Consider the following 24,106-nt stretch of genomic DNA (forward strand, 5'->3'; position numbering starts at 1 on the left):
AGAGAGCGCTCCAAACAACTTCTCCTCACCTCACTTCTATCCTTTATTTTCCACAACCCAGGTTTCAGTCCTTGATTTTTCACCCCCCAACAGCATCCTCAGCCCCCAAATCCTGCTTGTTATCGATCTCCTAACTCTGACCTCTTCCTACTCCGGGGCACCTCAGATTCCACAGAGGATTGGGAACGGGTCCCCCACCATCTGCCCCATACCACCTAGGAAGCGGCTCCTCAGAGAAGCCAGTTAGGGGGATAAGAATCTGGTGCTTCCTTGAGGGGGATGGATTGGACCCCGACAGGCCCTTCCTCGCCCCATCCCCGTTCCGGGGAACACCCGTCTGAGCAGTGTCTGTGTGAAGAGCAGAGGAAGGAAAAGCTCACCCCAGCTGGGATCCCTGAGCCCAGGCCAGGGCTCCAGTGAAACCCTCCGCTGGCTCACTGCTCCAAGCAGGGCTATCCAGCATGCCTAATGGGCTATTTAAGGAGCTGTTCACCAGCAGCCCAGCTGCCCCCCCCCCCCCCCCCCGTACACCAGTCCAGAGCCACCTTAAAAGCGGGAGGCAATTGTGAAGTCGCTGGCCAGCAAGTGGAGTGGGGACTGCAGAGGGAGATAAAGACAGGGCAGAAAGCGGGGCGCAAGAGGTTTTCCCTGGAAACACAGAAACCCACGGTACCCACTGAAAACCAAATCCGCCGGGAAGTCTGTAGAGACTCACAGAGAGGACCAGAGAGAAGGAGATAAAGAGATAAATTCATTCAACACCGGGGACTCCTCTCTGTCTGTCTCTCTGTTCTCTCTCTCTCTCTGTATCCTCTCTCTCTCTCTCTCTCTCTCTGCCTGCTCTAGTCCCAAACTCCCTGTCCCCTGTGCCCCTTCCTGGGATAACATGCTGTTCTTCAACCTCCTGCTAGAGGTGATTTGGATCCTGGCTGCAGATGGGGGTAGGTACATCTGGATGTCTGTGTGTCTGTCTGTGTTATGTCCACATGCCACCATGTGTGTTTAATGGGAGGAGGAGGTATAAAAGGAAGCCTAGGGGCTGGAGTAGTCACAGTTCAAGGGTGGAAAGAAAAGAGAGGAGTGGGAGAAGGCCAATCCCCTTCTTTTCTCTCCACCTCGCTAGCCTTGCTGTTATTGGGCACCGGAGAGAACTAGCCAGGACCAGCTTATCTATGCACACAAGTGTAGGAATCTTTTTGCAGGCTGCAGATTCTCCGGAGCTATTTTCCCTACTGTCCTAGTCTGAAGCAGCCCTCCTGGCCTTCTTTATTTCCAAATTCCTTCAATGAGGGATCCAAGAAGGTCTGGAGCGAAAGGATAGAGGGCTGATTGGGAGGGAGGGGGGAAGTAATTGAATCTGATTCTAGCCATACTCTAGCCGTCCTCGACATCTCTTGCCTAACTCAGACCCTGATCCCCTACTGACAACCTCATGCCAAAGGTCCCTTTTTGATTCCATGGAGCAACTGATTTCCCAGTTTTTTTTTTCCTGAAAGCGGTAGCAGTAATAGTCAACATTTATTCAGCCCTTTACAAAGGGCTTTTGGAAGCCCCCAGAGATGAGGAGGGGGCTCTTAGGCACATAAAAAAGGCCAAGGCAATTCAGGAGTGTCCCCAGGGACTCTACACCTCATTTTTGTGTTTCCTGTGCCTCCATGCAGTATCCAGCACATAACAGGTGCATAATTAAGGTTTGTTGGAAGGACATATGGGGGGGGGTCTAGAGAGGAGAAAGGGAGTGCAGAGAGGATGATGTAAGAATGGAGGAATACAAACAGTCACAAATTGCATCTAAAGAAAAAGAAAAAAAAATAGGAAAAGAGGAGGAAGAGATGTAGAATCAGGGAGGATTTGGTGGGAGGGGAAGGGTAAGGTTGTCAGCCTGTGCAAAATCAGGGAATTTGAGGTTTCAGGGCATCCCACAGAGCTGGTAAATGAGAGGCTGCTTCCAGCCCTCACTTAGGCTGCTTTTCAGAGGTTTCTTAACTGAAGAATAGGTCAGCAGAACACACGGAGGATGAGATCCAGGACATCTAGGAGTTTGTGGAATTTAAGAGAATAAAAGGAAAAGAGAGGGGAGAATGTAGAATTTCCTCCAGTTTCTAGCAATTTGAATAATGGAGAAAACCTACTAGAAGGCCTCTCTTTTCCCCCTTGAAGCAGTTTGGCCCTGGGTGGGGGCTCCACCTGCAGACCCCTAGGACTTTTGGTCTGAAACAGGACTGCACCAGAACCTGGCACGTGACCCAGCTGGCAGCTCTCTCTTCCAGACACAAGTGCTTCACTTTCATCATGGCCCTGCCAGCCTGGCAGCCTGTGCCCACCCACCACCCTCAGCCTAAAGTAGACCCTTCCCTGACTCCCACCCTTCCCTAACTATCTGGGAATCTAGGAAGCAGAGGCTCCATCATGGGGTTTCCTCTAGGGCTGCCGGGGCCAGAAAGGGAGAACTGAAATGTTAATTTACAGCTCATTGCCTTTGTTTCACACAGTGCTTTGGAGCAAATGAATAACCCCCCTCCCCCTCCTCTCAGTGGTACCCCCCTACTCTGAACTTCTTTTCCCTCCCCATCCTAGTCCCTTTCCTCGAAACACTTTGCCCCCACCCTTACCCCACCCCATCCTAACTTTCTGAAGTGTTAGATTGGCTTGGCACAGGTCGGAGAAAAGTAAGGGTTGGGCTGACTGCACATTGGATCCAGGTTAATTTTAGTTCCTGGGCTTTATCTCCTTACATTCCTCCTTCGCCTTTACTCAGCAAGCACAGCCTGGCTGGTGATTTTAAATAGGCCCCCCGACCTTTCCACTGAAGTGTCCTGTTTCAGGGCTTCCCCTGGGAAGTGCTGGAGTGGAGGAAGGTGAAGGAGCAGAGAGGGAGGTGGAGCTGCGCCCGAGGGAGGGGTGCGTTGCGGCCAAAGCTCTGCCCCATGCTGCGCTGGCTGTGACCCAAATAACTTTGCCTTGCAGGTCAACACTGGACTTACGAGGGTAAGAACGGAACCCGAGGGCCCTTCCTCCTGCTGCCCCTTTCACACTAGGACCTCTTTCCACTGCCATCGAGTTGATTCCGACTCATAGCGACCCTACAGGACAGAGCAGAACTGTCCCGAAGGGTTTTCAAGGCTGTACATTTTAACGGAAGCAGACTGCCCACATCTTTCTCATGAGGAGCAGCTGGTGTTTTTGAACCTTTTGGTTGGCAGCCAAGTGCTTTATAACCACCGCACTACCAGGGCTCCTGGGACCTCCTCACCTGGCAGGAAGATTAATATTGTGTGGGCAGGGAGAGGTTTCTTTAGCTTCTCACCCCAGCTCCCTTCCTTCCCCATCTCCTCGTGCTCTGGGTTTTGCATATATGGCTCCTAGACCCTATTCTTACCATCGAATCCGGCATCTCCTGATTGGGCAGAAAAGCTAGGTAGGTCCTCAGTAAATCTATGTGGGAGTGAGGGAGCTGGAGTGGAAAGGAAACTAGGTGGGGAAAGGAACCCTGAGCTTAGCTGCCAATTCCCCTCCTGGCCCTCTATCTGAATTGATCCCACCTGCCCAACCTGAACTGTGAATTGGGACAGAGCTTGATGTCAAGGCTGAAGACCCTGGCAGGGTAGTTCGTGACCCTGGGGAAAATGGAGCTCAATTCCTTTGTCCTTTGATCAATGACTTAACCAAACTCCAGAGCCAAAGTGAGGCCCAATGTAAGAGCAAGAAATGAAGGATGGAAAGTCAGGACATCTGAATCCCAAGGCCAATTGAAGGGGACCCCAAAGAGAGCTGATCTCTTTAGGCTCATTTTATTTCACCTGTTTTCCTACTCCTACTTGCCAATCCCATCTCTTAGGGTATGCAGGCTTTCTATCCATCCCCCTCCTCTCCTCATTCAGCTTTCTTGTCCTTAAACTACAGGTAAGTGAAAGAGCTACCACCCCCCATTTATTGAGAGTTGGGGAATCATCATTGCCTCTGGATAGGTGAGGGGAACTGCAGCCTAAAGTCCAGCAGGGACTCCTACCTCACCCACCTTGCACAATTGGGGTCTTAACTGGGTGTGGAGGTGGGAAGTGCATTTCTACCCCCACAGATATGTAACTTGGTGGGAAGGGGGTGCTGGAGAAGGGTGGCTGGGGCTGGAGAGCAGGACAAATTTCCTTGGTAACCCCCACCAGGCCCACATGGTCAGGATCATTGGCCAGCCTCTTACCCTGAATGTGGAGGCAATGCCCAGTCCCCCATCGACATCCAGACAGACAGTGTGACATTTGACCCTGAGTTGCCTGCTCTGCAGCCTCATGGATATGACCAGCCTGGCACTGAGCCTCTGGACTTACACAATAATGGCCACACAGGTAAGAGCTCCAAGGTGTAGGCTCCAGGTCCAATCTTAGGATTTAGGAGAAAGAAGCATTCTCCTAACTTCTGAATTCTCAGGTTTCAACCATGAATATGGGGTATAAGAATGGGGATCAGGCTCCTATGGCCGAGGTAGAAATTCAAAGTCTATGTTCAAGCTTTATGGGTGGATTAGTATCATAGCATTGACTTGATCCCTTCTGGGAAAAGGGGGAGTGTGCTAGGAAAGCTTTGGTCCATTGGAGGAATAGGGTGCTATTAAAGGAGGGAGACCGAAAAAGCTGGTTACATCTCCCTAGAAATGATGGCAACCCAGGGCTGGGAATGTATCCACATTCTTCCACCAACTCTAGGTTGCTCTCTTTTCCTCACAGTGCAACTCTCTCTGCCCCCTACGCTGTACTTGGAAGGATTTCCCCGAAGATATGTAGCTGCTCAACTCCACTTGCACTGGGGTCAGAAAGGGTCCCCAGGGGGGTCAGAGCATCAGATCAACAGTGAAGCCACAGCTGCAGAGGTACCAGGGTACAAAGAGCTTGGACTGGGACACAGTTTCAGGGCTGGTCAGTGCTGAGGACAAGAAGAATCTGAACACTGAGATAAGTTACTGTGGGGAAATAAGACCAACTTTTGTGAGACAGACTTAGGGGATGTTGGGGGTGGGAGTGATTAAGATCAAGGACTAGGAAAGGGAAGTGAAACATTAAATGATTCAATTCCTTTTGCCTTCACTCAGCTCCACATTGTACATTATGACTCTGATTCCTATGACAACTTGAATGAGGCTGCTCAGAGGCCTCAGGGCCTGGCTGTCCTGGGCATCTTAATTGAGGTCAGTGGCCCCAAATCCTTCCCTAGGTCTCTCTCCACTCTCTGTGCATTCTTTAGTCCTGTTCTGCCATGTCTGTCCATTTACTCTGTACATGGACTCTTACTCCAAACCCTCTTCCTTTCATTCCCTCCTAGGTGGGAGAGACCAAGAATCCAGCGTATGAGCACATTCTGAGTCACTTGCATGAAATCAGGCACAAAGGTGAGCCCTAAAAATCTACAGTAGGAGGAAGTGAGATTAGACTTTAGGGAAACTTCCAAACTGGCCTAAGAGACCTGAAATGAGGCAAGTTAGGGGCCGGGGGATTTTGCTGCTGGGAGCCCTGTCTAAGTAAGCTAGGGGCCAGTGAGAGGAAGATGAGTCCTGGTCTGTTCTCCCCAGATCAGAAGACCTCAGTGCCTCCCTTCAACATGAGAGAGCTGCTCCCCCCACAGCTGGGGCGGTTCTTCCGTTACAATGGCTCGCTAACCACGCCCCCTTGCTACCAGAGTGTGCTCTGGACAGTCTTCAGTGGAAGGGCCCAGATTTCGATGGGCCAGGTGAGTGGTGGAGAGGTGAGGCAGCAGACAGACCTAGTTGTAACCTCAGACCCCTTTGCCACTCCCCAAAGTGACCCTTCTTCCCTAATCCTACTGTTCTGCTCCTCAGCTGGAAAAGCTTCAGGAGACATTGTTTTCCACTGAAGAGGAGCCCTCCGAGCTCCTGGTACAGAACTACCGAGCTCCCCAGCCTCTCAATCAGCGATCGGTCTTTGCTTCTTTCATTCAAGGTGACTTAAAAAGAGACAGGAAATTGGAGAACTCAAAGGGCAGGCATTGGGGAGCCTCTGGGAAGGAAAAAGGCTAAGAGGGGAAGGTGTCTCCAGGACTTGCTTGGACTGGGGACAACCCCCAACCCCTGGTGTCCAGGTGATTTTCCCAGGCACAGAAGCAGAGCATGCTGCCCACAGCCGGGATGGGGATCTGAAGTCCCACTGACTCAGGTTTTCTTGCCTTATAGTGGGATCCATATATACCACAGGTAAGGCAATCCTACCCAGCTGCTGGGGGTGTGGGGGGTGGGGAGTGACTTCAGCAAGTGGGATAAAGGTGTCAATGCTAGGCTGACACCTTCCATCTTTACCTCCCCAGGTGAAATGCTGGGTCTAGGTGTGGGAATCTTGGCTGGCTGTCTCTGCCTTCTGCTGGCCGTTTATTTCATCGTTAGAAAGATTCGGTGAGGTTCTACTTTCTATACACCCAGTCCTTTCTTTTCTATTGAAAACCATTATCCTATTGCCCCTCTAATCTGCTTCACCTAGGACACTAGTCATTTCCATGAACTTTTCCCCCTTTCAGGAAGAAGAGGCTGAGAAACCAGAAAAGTGTAGTCTTCACCTCAGCACAAGCCACCACTGAAGCATAGACTCCATCTCAGACATCCTGGATGCCTTCTCTTCATGCCTATCAGGGAGCTTCTAAAATGGGGAGCAGGGATTGGCCATAAATGCTATAGGAGTAGTGGGCAGACACCCCTCCTTCCTCTGGACATCCCCTACAGAGATGCATGGACCCAGGCTTTCAATCAAGGAAGAATAGCAGAGCCTTCACCCTCTCAAAACATGCAGGAGATGAGGAGATTCCTGTGCTGTCAATGCAGACGGCAAACTTCATTAGTTGTAGGGGAATTCCAAAGTCCCCTGACTCCCTCACCTTTCTGTCCCTTTCTCTAGACATACTGCAGGGTCTCCTCTTAGGACAGGGGGTGGCTGTTGTTAGAGTTATATTTTTTTGCTCAGTATATTTGGAAATTAAATTTTCTGACTCCACCTCTGGTGAGAGAGTTCCTTAATCTCTTAGATGGTGGAGGTGGACGAAGGATAGCGGAAAAAGAAGCATGGGTGATTAACCCCTTCGGTCCCAGTCCTGGAAGGGGAAGATCCACTTCTGGAAAATAGCCCCAAGTCTCTGATGTGTTAAATTCCCAGCACAGGTTTCTGCCCTGGAACTGAAGCTATGCCTGGAAGAGACCAGGGGTTGCCAGGTTAAGAAGGAAGCTGGACAAGAAACACGAGAGGGCAGAAATCTCAATTAACATGTTATCCTCACCCTTAAAAGCCAAGTTCCCCCGCAATTATAAAGTCCTTTTTATTAGTCAAAATCACAATCACCTTGATTAAAAGGATGGCACACTCCACCCTCAGCAGAAAATGATACAGTTCATAGAAAACCTCCCCGCCCACCCCAACCCAATTAAAAACTAGAAAAAAATCTGCCCTCCTTCCCTGCGATGTCATGGTAGTGACTCCTACAGCGGCACTGCACCTCTGGAGTGGCCAGCTCATGGCAGCACCCTCCACTTCACCTTGGGGAGAGGAGGGGTGCTGGTGGTCGAGGAGGTTAAAACCATTAGTTCCAGTAATTCCAGTTCTCAACCCCAAACATGCACTTCCTTCCTTTCCCTCAGGGCCTGGGAAAGGGGGGTAGATATAAGCCCAGCCATGAGGGGGAATCTGAGGAGGGAAAACCTAGCCCAAGGAGGTTAGGAGAAGAATTCCAGCGTACCTCCCTCCTCCCCACCCGACTCAAGAAGAAAAAAGGCAGTATGGGGTCTTTATCACACCAAAAATGGTTCCCCTCAGACCTGAGAAAAAGACCAAGATGTCCAGTCTGGGGAGAGGATACTGGGAAACTCAGAGCCCATCTACCCTTGAGCCTCCATCAGTTTCATCTCCGGGGCAATGGTTAAGCTAGATCCCTTTTCTTGGCAACCTGCACTGTCCAGAACTGGAGATGGAGAAATACAGAGCGAGGAGATCAGAAGGGCACCCCAGGCCCAGGGGTACCCCCCAGGTTCCCTCAGTCCTCGGGTGGGATGCGCAGGGCAGAATACACCATCACCCGACTGTCCTCCTGCCGTCGGCCTGCAGAGGGGAAGCGGGGTGAGTCTTGGGCAGGGTGAGAGCAGAGCACTGACACATGGGGAGTCCTGGACAACAAGGGGTCCCCAGGTGGTGGGGATAAGTGCAGATTCAAACCCACCAGTCACTGACTGGCTAAACCCAGGCTGCTCCTGGTAAAACCTAGAGACTAAAGGTCACGAGTGGACAAAACAAAACCCTGAAGGTGGTGGGATAGACCGACGAGGAGACAGAATGGAGGGCAATGGACGTGGGCTAGGGTAGGGCTCAGTCATGGGCAGTGGGCAGGCAGGTGGGTGATCTGGCAGGCGATCAGTCCAGGTAGTCAGTCCTTACACGAGAGGCTGTGCTGGATACTTCGGAGGGACCCTCCGGCTGTGATGAAGGCCCATAGTCCCATGGAAACAGTAACTGCATAGATGGGCAGCAGGCTGGCCTCGTACCAGGGGTTCAGGAATGTCTGGGGATGGGGGTAAGAGTGGAAAAGAGATTATATTCTCCCTCTCCTCCCCACACCTAATCCCTATGCTCTCTTTGTGCCTTTGATCCAGACCAATGCAGATAGCTCACTCAAATCCCCTAGTCCTTCAGGGCACCAGCATCTTGTAGACAAGAACACTTTTGATTTTCAGCTTCCTCAGAGATTTCTACCACTCCTGCTCACCTCAGGTCATCTGCATTAGTTGGACCAATCCATTCAAACACCTCCCCTAGAGAATCTCCAAAGCAGGTTATACAATTGGTTCTGAGGTGAGTTACCCCTAAAGACTCACCTTCCTGCCTCCTCCCAACGTAAGTTTTAAAATGTTAAGAAGAGAGGGTATACGTTCCCCATCCCACTCACCAGTCCTGATGTCAGTAGGTGACTCCCAACCACTAGGCCCAAAGCCCAGTACCGTCTTCTCTCACAGGCATCAAAGAACACAACTCCCCAAAAGGTATGGAGCAGGATAATGGCAGCCGTCAGAAAGGCTGCAGGGAAAAAGATGGGGATGAGACACACCCTGATTTTCTGCCAGACTCCTGAGATGCTGGGCCAAGGAAGTCTCCCAGGAAAGGCCAATTAGTCAGATCAGAGCCAGGGAGAGGTGAGGTATAAAGGCAAGATAGGGAGTGGGTCTTACCTGAGGTCAGGAAGTAATAGGGTGAGTCTCCATGGATCCCAACCACACCTGGCCCAAGTGCATCAGCCAAAATATTGATAACAGAGAAGACACCACTGATGATACCGAAGGAGAGACCAGAAACTGGGGGGAGGGAGGTTCTCATTAATGTCAGCAATCATTACAGCCGGATTACCAGTGACCCTTCCCCATCCCCATACACAATTCTCCCATGCCTACTCTCCCTCCAGCCATCTCTCCTGGGAGGCCAGGTATGAAGGAAAACAAAAAGCCACTGAGGACACGTGGATGTTTAGAGACTCCCGGGCTGGGGGGCGGGGGGGTGTCCAACTCCTTCCTCCAGTTCCTCTCCCTTGGCTCACCGTAGGCCATCTGTCGGATGGAGATGGGTGATCTTCCGTCCTCACTCAGCGATGCTAACCCCTCATCTGCCTTCCTGGGGTGGGGCGGGGTGGGGGAAACATGAGGGGGAAGGCAGGGGTGCTCCTTTCCCTCTAACATCCTCCCTTAGTGCCTCCTCCTCCAAACCACCACCCAGGGGCTGTTCCCATATTGCAATCCTCTGCCCCTCTCCCTTCCAGGCCACCCCATCTTCTTACTTAAGCAGCTTGTAGTAAGCAAAACGGAACACCTCCTGCAGAAGGACAGAGACTGCAGCACCAAAAATCAGGAGGCCATACTGGAGCCGGGCATTTGACCGGTCAGTCACATGAACCAAGATGAACCAGACCACAGAGGCTAAGAGCAGAGAGACCAGCCAGAAAAATGCCCTGAGGAGAGACAAGGGCAATCAGACAGGAAAGGGTAGGGGCCGCCAAAATACCAAGGAGGGGTTATCAGCCAAGGCTGAAGCCTGATAAGTGGAAGTCAGACTTCCGGATGGTCAGAGACTGGGACCAGATCGGGTAGGGATGCAATCGTAGAGATCTAGACACAGGGGAAGGGGTAGAAATTTGATTAAAGACTCTTCAGAGACACGAGGGCCAGACTGTGAGAGCAGCAAAGGTCGAGGTATCCATTCCTGGGTCCTCCCTTGGGGCACCTGACTCGGTCGGCCGAGGTAAGTACAGACCCCTCACGAGTCTGGGCCTTGGGCCTCCTCTGACGTAGCCGGGAGGAGTACAGGAGGAATTTGTGCAATCCCTGGAAGGCGGAAACCAACTGCGAGAAAGGACAAATCGTCACACCCTCGACCGACCCTTTCCAACTTCCACCTCCGACTTGTCTCGGTCAACCCAAGCTCCCAGGCTCGCCCCAGTTGCTCCAGACCCTCTCGGATCTCTCTCTTCGAAGCCCTCCCACGTCTCCCCGAACCCCACTCACCCCGCGACCAAGATGATAACGCGAAGCGGGTCCCCAGCCACTGTGATCAAGAAAAGCGCAAACGCCGGGCCAAACGCAACGAAAGTGCATCCGAAAAACACTGCGGCCCCCATGGCTGGGCAGCTGGGGGCGGGGTGGAGGCCTGGCCCAAGGAGGCGAATGGGAGGAGTGCGCCGGCTTGGAGTCCGTGTAGGGAGGTGACGCGACCCCGCGAGGGGCGCGGTGCAATGTCACCCCCAGACCCCGGGAAAAGGGGAGGGGGCACCGAAACCCCAAATGAAGGGCCGCGCGACTTCCTCTACGGAAGCCGAGTTGAGGACAAACCCCGGGCCGCAGCCCCATGGCCACCTCCCATCTAATCCCCACCCCTCGAAGGCCAGTGGAGACTTGGCGGGGGCGGGGCTGCGGAGGCGGGGCCTGGGCCGCAGGGCCTGCTGGGAATTGTAGTGCCCCTGCCTTTCTGAGCCCTAGCCCCCCGTCCTGGGAGTGGTCCCCACCCGGAAAAGAGTTTGGGCTGGGCGTGGGAACGGATTCTTGGGTTCCGCTCCGCCTCGGCCGTGGTTTCTTTCAGTTACTTTGTGGGAATGGATGGTAGGAATCCTACCTTTTTTTGGAGGACTGCAGACGGAGGAAGATCCTGTTTAAATCTAGGAGAGAAAAACAAAGATCGTACAGGAATAGGGCGGGGAGAAAAGAAGAGTCTTGTTCTAATTTGAATGAGAGGAAATGGGCTAGAGCTGCCGCTGAAGGGATGAAGGTTAGACCTAAAAAAAGTAGGAGCTTTTTGGACAGGCTAGTAGGAAACATGGGGTACAGTATATTACTAAAGAAGCCTTCATTACAGAGAAGCAAGAGGAGCTTGGAGAGCAGTCTTAGGAAATTGTTTAGAGGGGATTGTGGAGTTAAAACTCTGTTAGAGTAATGAGGTTAAAGGAAAACGACACGACCCCAAGTCATGCTTCTTTTATTTATTTTCTGAAAATGAACCTCAGTGTTGTCTTTTCCTCAGTCTAGGGGAAGAAAGAGGGGTTCCATATTAGAGTGAAAGAAGGTTAAATTAGAAGGAGAGGTGTCATGGATTGAGTTGTGTCCCCCCCAAAATGTGTATCAGTTTGGCTAGGCCATTATTCCCAGTATTATATGATTGTCCACCATTTTGTCTGATGTGATTTTCCTCTGTGTTGTCAATCCTATCACTATGATGTTAATGAGATGGACTGGTGGCAGTTATGTTGATAAGATCTACCAGATTAGATTGTGTCTCAAGCCAGTCTCTTTTGAGATATAAAAAAGAGAAGTGAGCAGAGAGACAGGGAAAGCTCATTCCACTGAGAAAGCAGTGCCAGGAGCAGAGCGCATCCCTTTGACCTGAGTTTCCTTCGTGGAGAAGCTCCTAGACCAAACCAAAAACTAAGCCCACTGCTGTCCTGTCGATTCCGACTCATAGTGACTCCTAGACCAAGGGAAGATTAATGACAAGGACCTTCCTTTAGAGCGGACAGAGAGAGAAAGCCTTTCCAGGAGTTGGCACCCTGAATTCAGACTTCTAGCCTACTAGACTGTAAGAGAATAAACTTGTCTCTGTTGAACCCACCCACTTGTGGTATTTCTATTACAGAAGCACTAGATAACTAAGACAGGAGGGTGTTGTAACTTCATTTGGATGGGAGTAGTCAGTCCTTAGGGAGGATGTTTAGGCAAAGGAGTCTCAGGATGGAAAAGTGAGAGAATCTGGAATAGTGTTTTTGAGAGAGCAAAGTACCAGAAAATTATAGAAATTGTTCAGAGAGAACCAGGCTTCCTTCTATTCTCCATCCTTTCCACCCCTATCCCAAGGAGGGGGCGGTGGTTAAAGGAGAGAGGAGTTTAAATGCTTTTGCTGTCAGGCACACCTGAATTTTAAATTTTTCAAAAGAGAGGCTGGAAGTGAAGTTATCTATGATTTAATGCATGTATGTACACCCACATAGGTGTTTTAAGTTTTTTCTAGGAAATTCTGAAAGAAATTGAATGAATAGATAAATTGTGTAGATTTACATAGAAAGCTGCCAAGCAAATCCTCCTCTAATAGCATTGAGAGGGTGAGAGTGTCCTGGCCAGTGCTCAGGACTCCAGTGTGTCCTGCTTCTGAGCCTATCAGGCTGAGATGGGCAAAGAGAGAGGGTTGCGATAATATCTCTCCTTTGAGCCCTTACCGCAGCATCTTGTGACCGATAAAGCAAGCTCCAAATCTATCTTGTTTGTGGCTGCTTCCACAGAGACTTGCATAGTGCCTGGCTTGTAGTAGGCGGAGAGTAGATAGTCGCTTATTAATTCCCCTTTAAAAAAAAACAACAATATGTATTCTTTTCTTGTCCCGTTGCTTGTGAATCCTGAATAGCCTATCAGACTGCCTGACATATATGTTAATAAATGTTTCTGAATTAAATGAAAACTGGAACATAAAAGCGGAGGGAAGGATAAGATGAACTCTACCCCTATCGGTGGAATGAACACATTAAGTGAATGAAAATGAGAGGTGTGGCATCTGCAGCAAGGAAAGAGACTATCTGCTTCCTTCCTTCTTCCAACCTATGTCCAGGAAGTTGAGGTCAGTACTTACTAGAGAGGAAATAACTGGCCCTGGCTGAGAGATTTTTATCACAAGCTATACACTATGTGCTGCCATTCTCCATAGCCCAAGACAGGCAGAGGGAAGGGACTATTTTCAATCTAGAAAAACTCTCACCCCTTCCTGAGAACATTTCAACTGTGATGAAAGAGACTATGATTAAGCCTCAGAGAGAAGGACAACTTTGTATGGTGACAGTAAGTTAGGGACAGGAAGAGGGAGAGTGAGTTTTTGTGAGGCCTGGGAAGGAGGAAGGAAAAGCTAGGAGAGGGGAAACTTCTTGGTAGGCTGTTGTTTGCAGTAGCTATAGGAGGCATGGATAGATCTAATCCAGAGCTGGGGGAGCTCAATGAACATCGAAATCCACTTTTTGGCAGCTCTTTCAAGGACTGGTAGTGACTGATGATCTAGTCAGTCTGCAAGTGGGCGGGAAATTCTGTCCCCTGAGAGAAGAGTTGCTGTAGCTTCCTCCCACTTTGGGGGTGGGGGTGGAGGGTAGGCGGGGTAAGTTTCTCGTGGGAAATGCTGTAATTTCCTTTTTTTTACTTTCACAGCTATAGTGCACAATCCAGAATGGATGTCCTCTTTGTAGCCATCCTTGCTGTGCCACTTATCCTGGGTAAGTCCACTCCTCTCCCTGAACTTTTGGGTCAGGTCTTCTACCATAAATGGGGTGAGGGAAAAAAACGAGGAGAGGGCGAGAGATGGAATCCAGTCTTATCTGTGCTAGAGTCCTGTGTTCAGTGGGGAGGAGGAGGAGAGAGACGAGATGTCTGAAAGGTAGAAACAGGAAAAAGAGAAAAATAGAATCCTGTCAAGGAAGAGATGACTGATGAGAGTTGGAACCCCAGACATGGGGAGGTCCTAGCAAGATTGAACTCAGTTCTCCATCACCACAGAGTTGAACATGATCAGAGGAACTAAAGTGAGAGCGAAGGACAGAGGTGAACTCTTTGAAGGTGGGCAGCCTGAAACTAGTGAGGGAAGGCAGGATATCCCCTTTTTCAGAAAGTTGAAAGAAAAACGTTGTATTAGTTGTTGTTGTTAGGTGCCATCAAGTCAGTTCCAATTCATAGCGACCCTGTGAACAACAGAACAAAACACTGACTGGTCTTGCACCATCCTCACAGTCTTTGCTGTGTTTGAGCCCATCATTGCAGCCTTTAGGGCAGTGAAGAACTGACTGCCTTCAGGGACAGGGTCCCAAGAGTAGCTGGCTCCTTCCCCTCTTTGTTCCCCAGTCTGCCAGGTGCGTCTCATTGTTTCCATTTCCTCCATATTCTTGTGTCTTTAGCTTGGAGTTGGAAGGAGACCATTTAAGGAGCTTAGGGGAGTGTTCAGCAGGAGGCCTAGATTTCTTGATTGAGTCATATCAAAGCCACATAGTTTTAGTTTTGGAAAGGAAGAAAAACTAACGAAGATGGATCGTTTAGTACAGCTGATTCATTCGTAGAAACTGGATGTTAAATAGCTTGTCCAGGCCTGTTCTGCTAGTTAGCAGTGAAGCTAGAACTAAAATCCAAATCTCCAAAAGCCTAAGATGTGTGTATGTGTTGTGCGCGTTACTTATGAGGCACTGATAAAACAAGATTTCACACAAATACAATACGTTCTGGAGCATACTGGGTAGAAGAGTTGGAATTTTTAATTTCTGGTCTCTCTGATTCTTACTCCCTTTTTTCAGGCTTAGTTCCATCTTTGGGTTTACAGTATGTGAAGGGACCCATTTTCTGTTCTGGGAGCTCCTAGATCCAAAAGGGTGTAGAGTAACAGGCCTCATCACAGAAATGGAGCCCAGGAGACTGAGAAAGGGTTTAGAGGTATAGAGGCAGGGAGATAACATGACTCTTGTAGGGGAGGCAGAGAGAAAGGGAACTGGTAGTGCTGGAATTAAGTTCTGGTGTCTTTCTGTTGCTAAGAAGTTCCAAAGGCCCTTTGACTACTAGTTCTTGTCCCCACAGGACAAGAGTATGAGAATGAAGAAATACTGGAAGAGGATGATTATTATCAGGTGATCTACTACTACACTGTCACCCCCAATTACGGTGAGTATGTGTAAGGCTCTGACCCTTTGCAGCATGAAGAAGGGCTTTAAGAATGCCTGGTTCTGAGACTTTTGCCCTTTGCTTTTTTCAATGGAGCAACTGAGTCAGAGAGAGATTTGGGTATGAGCAAAGATTATCAAGACTCGTGAGGTTATTTTTCAAGCTAGCGATTTTTGACTCTTTGGACACTGGTTAAAACAATTAGAAAAATTTCAAATCTGTAAATTATTTTAGATACCAGGTAAAAAATATAAATGTGTGCATATTCAACAAACATTTTGGACATTAAAGTTAATTGGATTTGGATTATACTAATACATTTTACAACGTGAACAAGTTGAAGTTCTCTGAGCAATCTCTTCCTTTTCTCACTTCTGAATCCAGTCTTACCCTTTCTCCTCTGTTACTACTGATTGTTTTTTTCTGCTCCCCAGATGACCTTGGTGCAAATTTCACCGTTGATTACTCCGTGTTTGAGTCAGAGGACAGGCTGGTGAGTGACCCCTCCCTCTGAGAGTCTGTATGCAGAGGGCCAGTTGAGGAAACAGTTGTAGAAAGAAAAATTTGATCAACAAATCAGTTAGAATTAATAGGGTTTATTGAGGCAAGAAGCCGTTTTCAAACAGGGAGCATCTGAGGAAAAAGTTGCAAGGTGCTCCTTTAAGTAGTGTGAATACAGGGTTTTTAAAGGCAGTTAGGGGGTTTCTAATAGGGTAGTAATAATGATTGAATTTTTTTTTTTTTTTTAACCAGCGTAACTGGTTTATATGTCTTTCAATCTTATACGTAGAATTTACTGGCTGGTTTCTTAGTTACTAGTGCTGTAACAGAAATACAAGTAGGTGGATTTAAAGAACAAAAATTTATTTTCTCACAGTCCAGGAGGCTTAAAGTCCAAATCAGGGTCTTGGCCTGCCAGAGCCCTGGCTATTCCTTGGTTCCTTGGTGTTCTTTGGCTTACAGATTACCCTCCCGTAGCATCTGCGTTCCTCCGTGTATGCCTGTGTCTATTCTGGTCTTTTGATTGGATTTTAGGTATGTCATTATTTAAAGTGAGGATCTTGAAACGTAGAAGTCTTCCTGTCATTTGTTTTATAGTTATACTTGTCTGATGAGAATTGGTGGAGTTTATTATGGTGAGTCAGAAACATTTTTAATTATCAAGGTCATTCTAGAAAGCTTTTACAGTTAGAACACTTTGAAAATTCTCTGTTGTTCTGTCAAGGATTGCACCTGCTACAAATGACCATTTTGATTGATCTGTTTTAAGAAAGGTTTTTACACCTGGCAAAATGGCCATTAATTTTTAGTTTATATTTAACACAGTTGAAAAAAATGCAAGCAACAAGAGATTCTATCAGGATGTTGGTTTAAGGATATAACTCTGTTTTTCATTCCCACGGAGGGCAGAACAGGTTGGATAAGGACGTAACGGAAGCAGTAGAGACTAACATTAATCTTGAGACAGAACGTCAAGACCATCTGAAGCCTGTAACAAGGAAACCAGTGACTATGGAACCAGTGAGTGAATTGGGGATGGGGGGAGGAAGACTGATGGACGTATCCCTCACCCTGGATAGATCCCAGGGATGGTGACATGGAGCAGAGGGAGGGCCGGAGATCCAGGCTTCAGTGGACACAGGAACTAAATAACAAGTAGTGCAAGGCAGATGTTCATCTCAACTTGGCTGTCATAGTTTTCACTGAGATTTAATACTAACCCTGTATACACAACGCTAGGAAGATTCGATGCAGTTAAACTTAAGTTCAACAGTACTTAATGCATATGTAACTTATGCCTAAGACAGCTGAGGATGCTGGTGATTATGAAAAATAAGTCTGTGATATTATTATTCTCCTCGAGTACTTTATAAAATGCAAGTTTGCACATATGAAACATTTAGAACAAAACGAAAAGGTTTGTAACAATGTTAAATTACATATAAATTTGAGAGTATATGCCACAGACAAGTGTTTTAGGCAGTAGGAGAGATCAGTATAGGCTGCAGTTGTCTGGAAGGCTTTTGTGAGACGATGGTGATCAGGAGGAAGGGTGGTTCAAAGAGTGAAAGAGGCTAGTAGAAGGCTAGGGGTCTAGAACAAGCATGGAAAATCTAGTGACTAGGTAGGGTATGTTCGAATGAGAGGGTATATGGAGGGAAGCAGTGGGAAAATTAAGAAAATATAAAATTTACAAGACTCCTAATATTTGCTTAGGAGTCCCTGGGTGGTGCAATGGTTAAGTGCTCAACTACTGGCCACAAGGTGGGTGGTTCAAACCCACCCAAAGGCACCTCAGAAGACAGGCCTGGCAATCTGCTCCTGAAAGGTCATAGCCTTGAGAACCCTATGCAGCAGTTCTATTCTGCACATATGGGGTCACCATGAGTCAGAATTAACTCGATGGCAACTAACAATAGGAACAATATTCCCTTAGTGATTTCACATAAAGCAAGATAGGGCCAAATCATAATATGTCTGAAGTATCAGACTGAAGTTTGGACTTTATTTCATAAGAAATAGGGAACCAGAGTGTGCTGTCTCATTAGGGGGAGAACAATTAGGAGTATATAGTAAGGCATATAAATTTTTATATGAGAGACTGACTTGATTTGTAAACTTTTACTTAAAACACAATAAAAATTAAAAAAAGAAAGAAATAGGGAACCTAGTAAGTTCTTCAATATGGTAAAGACACAATAAAGTGGTATTTTAGAAAGCCTGGTCACCTGGCTGTATGCAGGAAGCAAGAGAGTGGAGAGAGATTCATGAGATTTGCATTATTCCAGAAACGAACTATTAAGTACTGTCTTAGTCATCTAGTGCTGCTGTAACAGAAATACCACAAGCAGATGGCTTTAACAAAGGGAAATTTTATTCTTTCACCGTTTAGTAGACTACAAGTCCAAATTCAGGCTATCAGCTCCAAGGGAAGGCTTTCTTTTCTCTGTCAGCACTGGAGGAAGGTCCTTGTTATCAATCTTTCCCAGTTGAGGAGTTTCTAGCCCAGGGACCCTGGGTCCAAAGGATGCGCTATGTTCCCAGTACGTCTTTCTTGGTGATATGAAGTCCCTCTGTCTCTCTGCTCAGTTCTCTTTTATATCTCAAAAGATTGGCTCAAGACACAATCCAATCTTGTAGATTGAGTCCTGCCTCATTAACATAACTGCTGCCTATTCCACCTTATTAACATCATAGCAGTAAGATTTACAACACGTAGGAAAATCACATCAGATGACAAAATGGTGGAGAATCACACAATACTGGGAATCATGGCCTAGCCAAATTAATACACATATTTTTGGGGGACACAATTCAATCTATGACATTCTAACCCTTTGGCCCCCCAAAATTCATGTCCTTGCCACATGTAAAACATACTCACTCCATCATATCATAGCAAAATCTTACATCAACTCCAAAACCCAAAAATTCCTCTTCATCTGTGAAATCTAGAATACAGATTATCTGCTTCCAAAGTACAATGATGAAACAGGCACAAGCTAGACATTTCCATTACAAATGGGAGAAATTGGAGGGAAAGAAGGGATAATAGGCACCAAGCAAGTCAGCAGAACACATTACATAGGCCCTCAAGGCTTGAAAATAATCCTCTGTTCTCTGAGACTATTTACACACTGGCCCTGCCCTTCAGATTCTAGGTATTGGCCACATTCTCTGGATTCTGAGTGGGGGCCCCTCGGCTCTGGGCTTCAGCTCCACCTTCCAGGCCCACTGGGACAGCAACTTCCTCCCTCGGCTTTAGGCGCACTGTTCTCCTAGTCCACCTGAGTGGTGACTCTACCCTTAGAAACACCACAGGCTCCACCCTTTGAAACCTCAGAGGTCATGGCCATACCCTTTGGTACTGAGGGAGCTCAACTTCCTGTGTTCCTTTTCTCTTCAGCTTCTGCTTCCTGGTTCGTTGGCCTCTTGGACCCTTGGGCCTCTTCACCTGCGTCTGCCCTGCACCCCACTCTGCCAGTAAACCTCGGTCAGAAGGCACTCAGCTCTCTTGCTCCGTGGGTCAGCAAGGCTAGCTCCACTGATAAGTGCTGGCAGGCACCCTACTCCACCAGGAAGCCTCCTGCGCAAAGGCACTCAGCTCTCTTGCTCTGTGGGTAGGCTCCATTGCTATCTGGTGCTGGTCTCCTGGTTCTGCTGCTGCTGGTTCTCTGCTGCTCCTGGTCCTCTGCTGCTGCCAGTTCTCTGCTGATGCTCCTCACCATCTGTGCTGTCTCAGATATTAACAGTTCTCTTCACTTCCTTCTGAATCCTCCATCCATTCACAGTTTCAAAACCACTTCTAGATTTTAGGTATCTGTTAGAGGAGCACCCCACTCTCCGTACCAAATTCTGTCTTAGTCATCTAGTGCTGCTGTAGCAGAAATACCACAAGTGGATGGCTTTAACAAAGAGAAATTTATTCTCTCACCACCTAGTTGCCTACAAGTCCTAATTCAGGGCATTAGCTTCAGAGGAAGGCTTTCTCTTCTCTGTCAGCTCAGGAAGAAGTTTGTTGTCATCAACCTTCCCCATTCGAGGAGATTCTCAGCACAAGGACCCCAGGTCCAAAGGACGCACTATGCTCCCAGTGCTTCTTTCTTAGTGGTATGAGGTCTCCCTGTCTCTCTGCTCAATTCTCTCTTTTATATCTCAAATAAGATTGGCTTAAGACATAATTCAATCTTGTAGATTGAGTCCTGCCTCATTAACATAACTGCTGCCTATCCCACCTCACTAACATCATAGAGGTAGGATTTACAACACATAGGAAAACCACATCAGATGACAAAATGGTGGACAACCACACAATACTGGGAATCATGGCCTGGGCAAATTGATACCCATATTTTTGGGGGACACAATTCAATCCATGACAAGGGCATTATGAATGGAGGAGAGACAATTATTTTGAAGAAAATGCCTTGCTTCAGTGATAATTTCATATAATGAATAGATGAGAAGAGAGTTAAAATAACATAGGTTTTGAACATGGATATCTGGGAAAATGGTCTACCAAAATGGGAACTGTGGGAGGCCAGAGGGAAGATATGAATTTGGTATTGGCCAGGGTGAATTTATGGTGACAGTCCTGTGAGGATGTCCTAAAGGTAGCTGAACTAGGTCAGGGCTAGAGTTCTAAGTGCAAAGTCACAGTTACGAAGGTAGATGAGCCCAGTAGAGCCAGTTCACACAGAAGACCAGAAGGCCAGTGACTGTGCCTGTAGTTAAGAAGAAGAAGAATCAACCAAGGAAATACAGAAGGACAGATTAGAGAAGGAAGCAGGTAGCCAACTGTATATTATCAATTCTAGAAGAGAAAGTTGAATATGAATATAATCAGTCAAAAGCTATCAAGAGGTGGAGGATAAGGAAGCTATTGGTAACCCCAAGGAAAATAGTTTTAATTTAAATGGTTGCAGCAAAACCTAGATTTTTGTGGAGTTAGAAAAAGAGTAGACTATGAGGAAATGGAGGCAAAGTAGATACCAATTTGAGAAATCTGGCGGTGAAAGAAGAGCAACAACAGGAAAGGTCAGCAGGACCTTGAATGCAGATGAGAGGAGCTAGTAGGAATGAAAGGCCGAGACTGCTAGCAGGGATAGATAAATCTTTTAAAATATACAGTCTTCTTTTAGATTGCAAACACCTTGAGGTCAGGGACATGTCTTAATCGTATTTATATCTCCCCATAGCAACTAGCTTGACCCTTGGTAGTATAGTGGTTAAAGCACTCTGTGGGAAAAAGATGCAGCAGTCTGCTTCCATAAAGATTACAGCCTTGGAAATCCTATGGGCAGGCTCAGAGACTTATACTCTGTCCTACAGGGTCTCTATAAGTTGGAATCAACAAGACGGCAGTGGGTTTGATGTTGGTTATAGCACTTAGCAAGGTCTCTGGGTGGTGCAAACAGTTTGCTCTCAGCTACTAATCAAAAGATTGGCAGTTTGAACCCGCCCAGCAGCATAATGATCTGCAAACCCATGGCAATGGGTTTGTTTTGTTTTTTTGATAGCATCTAACACAGTGACTGGAAACCCTGGTGGCGTAGCGGTTAAGTGCTACAGCTGCTAACCGAAACAGCAGTTTGAATCCACCAGATGCTCCTTGGAAACATTATGGGGCAGTCCTACTCTGTCCTACAGGGTCACTATAAGTCAGAATTTACTTGGCAGCAGTGGATTTTTTTTTTTTTAACACAGTGACTAGCATAGTGGCATGCACATAATAGATAACACACTAAAAAAAAATTTTTTTTTTTTTTTATCATTGAATACCACACTGGTATGGTGAGGGGTGGCTGGAAGGCACTGTAGAACGGACTTCTTTTGGTGATGGGGAGGAGGGCTGAATCTGTCTCTAAGCTTGGAGGAAATGGAGACAGAGGAGGGAGTCAAGAGGGTGGCTGTCTTTCCTGGGGTGGGGATGGGAGGTAGGGAGGATGACACTGGCCTGCTGTGGGAGAATGTCTGTATTTTAGCAGAGTCCAGATCTGAATGATGCTGTGTCCAGTCTGCAGAGTCCTGTTCCCCTCATCCTGTCCTGGGCCCTCATTCAGGGGGGGATATATTTCACATAGAAGGTGAGAGTGCAGTCGCTGTGAAGTAATTTTTACCAGTACTTCCGGCCAGTGTTTCCAGCCTGGTCACTTATCAGTTATTTAAGAGGGATCACTTTAAAAAAAAAACCTTATTGTCTAACTTTAAAAAAGCGGTAAGAAAACTGTTTGGGAGATGTTGAGGCAAAGACTTTTATGAGTCACTAATTTTTCTGAGCTGGGAGGACTTCAGGACCTCTTAGATCAGAGACAAAAAGAATGGAGAAGAAACCTCTCCAGGTTTCCATTCGGCCTGGAGGAATCAGAGCTGGAGATTCCAGCCTGGCCCTGGCTTAAGGCCTGGCAGGTGTCAGAGGGTAAAATGGGCGAGGCCCTACAACCACAGAGTCTAAAGGCAAATGGCCTAGTGGTTCCCTGCAGTAGGGAGCTAGTGGGTAAAGGGAGGAAGGAGGAGAAAACTGTATTATATGTAACTATGGGGGTATGAAGAGGAGTGAGGAGGGGAGGGGACACTACCTCTTCCAGGAGATACCACCAGCTCAGAATATGAAATCTAGAGAATTTGCTTGTGGGGGAGGGCATGAAGGGACTTCCTGGACCCCCTGATCCTGTTTTCCCCCACTCTTCTTTGCTTTTTAGGAAAGAGAAGGCTGGTACAACTCTTTGGATGGGAATTTGGGAGAAGGAAATTGGAAGATAAAATAAAGAATAAGTTAAATAATCTGGTTATTCTCCTAATCCTTCATGAGGGCCTCTTCTAAAGCCACAACAGCGAGGATTTGGGAATGGAATGGGAAGGGTAGGTTAGAACGGGAGTTAAACGCCAAAAAACCCATTGCTGTGGAGCCTACTATGACTCATAGCGACCCTATAGGAGAGAGCAGAACTGCCCCATAGGGTGTCCAAGGAGTTGCTGGTGGATTTGAACTGCCAACCTTTTGGCCGAGCTCTTAAGCACCAGGGTGCCATCCCAGAAAAGGAGTTACATTGTCCTAACTCTTTGGGTCTGAAGCCAGTATGTTGTCTGTGGTTGCTCTTCTCAAACTTTCAGGTTTATTTAGTGTCCATTAATTCTATTGTTTTATTTATTATATATGAGGTTCAGACACTTTGTTTTGGGAAAGAGGGTTGAGGTTTATTTAGAAGTCCCCCCCCTTTTTTTTTAAAAAAAAAAAGCATATTGTTTAACACCTGTACAACATTAAAAACTACTGAGCATAGATTTCAAATATTCACATCTTCCCCCCTACCCCCTCCCCACTCCACAACGACACTTTGCAGTTTTTTTTTAAATTAAGAGTAGGGACAGACTCCCCCCCCCCTCTATTTTTGGGACCCTAACCAGAACTGGACTGCCCCCTTGCGGTCTCTTTGATGTAGTATCTTCATTCAGCCCAGAGTGCAGGGCTCCGCTCCCCTTCTCCCCACCGTTTTCTTTCAATACTGCAAGAGGAAACGAATGTAAGTTCCCAGTTACTCTGAGTCTGTAAACTCCGGACTTGTTTCCTCCCCACCTTCAAGTCTAGTCGAATCTTCTCCAAGGGACAAATGAAGAAACTGAAGCTGGAAAAAGCCATATTCTAGGAGACTGAAGACCTACCCCTCTACGTTACCAGTACTCGGAATCAGAGAATTTAGGGCTCAGAGTTCGAAGAGCCCCTATAGAAAAGCCGGGAACAACCAAGTTCGGCTTTGACCTCCAGAATCGTGGCAGGTTGGCATCTGTGCTAGTAACGTGCGTGGCAGGTTATGTAAGGAAAGGGCTGGAGAAGCCGCCCCAGCGGGCGCCCGGGAGAGGACACGGTGTTCTCGGCGGCAGTCCCCACCCTCCTCAGTCAGCAGAGCAAGAGGCACCCAACTTGGTGGAGAGGGAGGAGGAGGGGAGGCTAAACCAGAGAAGGGGAGTCACGAGTGCTAGGCCGCCTACAGAGGGAGAAGATACAAAGTGTCACACATCCATTCTCTCACACACGTTGCAGGCACCAGTCGCTGATGGGTTCCACGTGCTGCACTCGTGAGCGGAGGAGCTCACAGAAAAGGCTGAGGCTACAGAGGCGGAGCCGGGGTCGGGTGGGGGGGGTCCAGGTCCCGAGGCGCACCCCTGGAGTTGTACATCCAGTCTCTGCGCACTTAAGCCGCGGGTCTCCCGCGCTTCACCATCCTTTTTAAGGTCACGGGCTCCGCCCTCTTCCTCTTCTCCCTTATTTTCCACTCTTTTTTCTTCCCCCTCATTTCAACACCGGGTCCTCTCCCGGAGTCTCATGTAGGGGCGGAGCACGGAATGCTTCCCTTGCAGCCAATCATCACCTGGCTACCTCCTTATTGGCCCAGCCCCTGTGTGCTGTAGCAAATGGATTGCGAA

The 24,106-nt window shown here is 47.8% G+C and overlaps 3 protein-coding genes across 8 annotated transcripts; 2 read left to right on the forward strand and 1 right to left on the reverse strand.

Moving 5' to 3' along the window:
* The first annotated feature begins 547 nt into the window (after window positions 1-547).
* On the forward strand, window positions 548-7,241 carry CA14 (carbonic anhydrase 14). The gene is made up of 11 exons (XM_003409500.4): window positions 548-941; window positions 2,968-2,988; window positions 4,164-4,343; window positions 4,722-4,864; window positions 5,084-5,179; window positions 5,314-5,380; window positions 5,561-5,718; window positions 5,828-5,948; window positions 6,179-6,199; window positions 6,310-6,394; window positions 6,517-7,241. The coding sequence occupies exons 1-11, from the start codon at window positions 887-889 to the stop codon at window positions 6,581-6,583; spliced, it is 1,014 nt and encodes a 337-aa protein (XP_003409548.1). The 5' UTR covers window positions 548-886; the 3' UTR covers window positions 6,584-7,241.
* On the reverse strand, window positions 7,239-10,862 carry APH1A (aph-1 homolog A, gamma-secretase subunit). The gene is made up of 7 exons (XM_003409499.4): window positions 10,526-10,862; window positions 9,802-9,972; window positions 9,565-9,638; window positions 9,203-9,325; window positions 8,923-9,050; window positions 8,415-8,538; window positions 7,239-8,081 (listed from the first exon to the last, which is right to left on the reverse strand). Exons 1-7 carry the CDS (start codon window positions 10,636-10,638, stop codon window positions 8,017-8,019), a joined length of 798 nt encoding a protein of 265 aa, XP_003409547.1. The 5' UTR covers window positions 10,639-10,862; the 3' UTR covers window positions 7,239-8,016.
* C3H1orf54 (chromosome 3 C1orf54 homolog) lies at window positions 10,104-24,026 on the forward strand. 6 transcript variants are annotated; one of them, XM_064282519.1, is made up of 8 exons: window positions 10,104-10,262; window positions 13,691-13,755; window positions 15,098-15,181; window positions 15,616-15,674; window positions 16,592-16,702; window positions 19,685-19,792; window positions 21,670-21,768; window positions 22,384-22,465. In XM_064282519.1, exons 2-7 carry the CDS (start codon window positions 13,710-13,712, stop codon window positions 21,763-21,765), a joined length of 504 nt encoding a protein of 167 aa, XP_064138589.1. In that variant the 5' UTR covers window positions 10,104-10,262; window positions 13,691-13,709; the 3' UTR covers window positions 21,766-21,768; window positions 22,384-22,465. The 6 variants fall into 6 exon arrangements, 4 of the variants coding, with proteins under 4 accessions (XP_064138589.1, XP_010587788.1, XP_023403151.1 ...); XR_010321535.1 differs by lacking the exons at window positions 10,104-10,262; window positions 19,685-19,792 and adding an exon at window positions 19,089-19,175; XR_010321536.1 differs by lacking the exons at window positions 10,104-10,262; window positions 19,685-19,792; window positions 21,670-21,768; window positions 22,384-22,465 and adding exons at window positions 23,266-23,458; window positions 23,724-24,026.
* The last annotated feature ends 80 nt before the right edge of the window (window positions 24,027-24,106 follow it).

The sequence above is a fragment of the Loxodonta africana genome, chromosome 3, assembly GCF_030014295.1.
Source record: "Loxodonta africana isolate mLoxAfr1 chromosome 3, mLoxAfr1.hap2, whole genome shotgun sequence".
NCBI classification, from domain to species: Eukaryota; Metazoa; Chordata; class Mammalia; order Proboscidea; family Elephantidae; genus Loxodonta; species Loxodonta africana.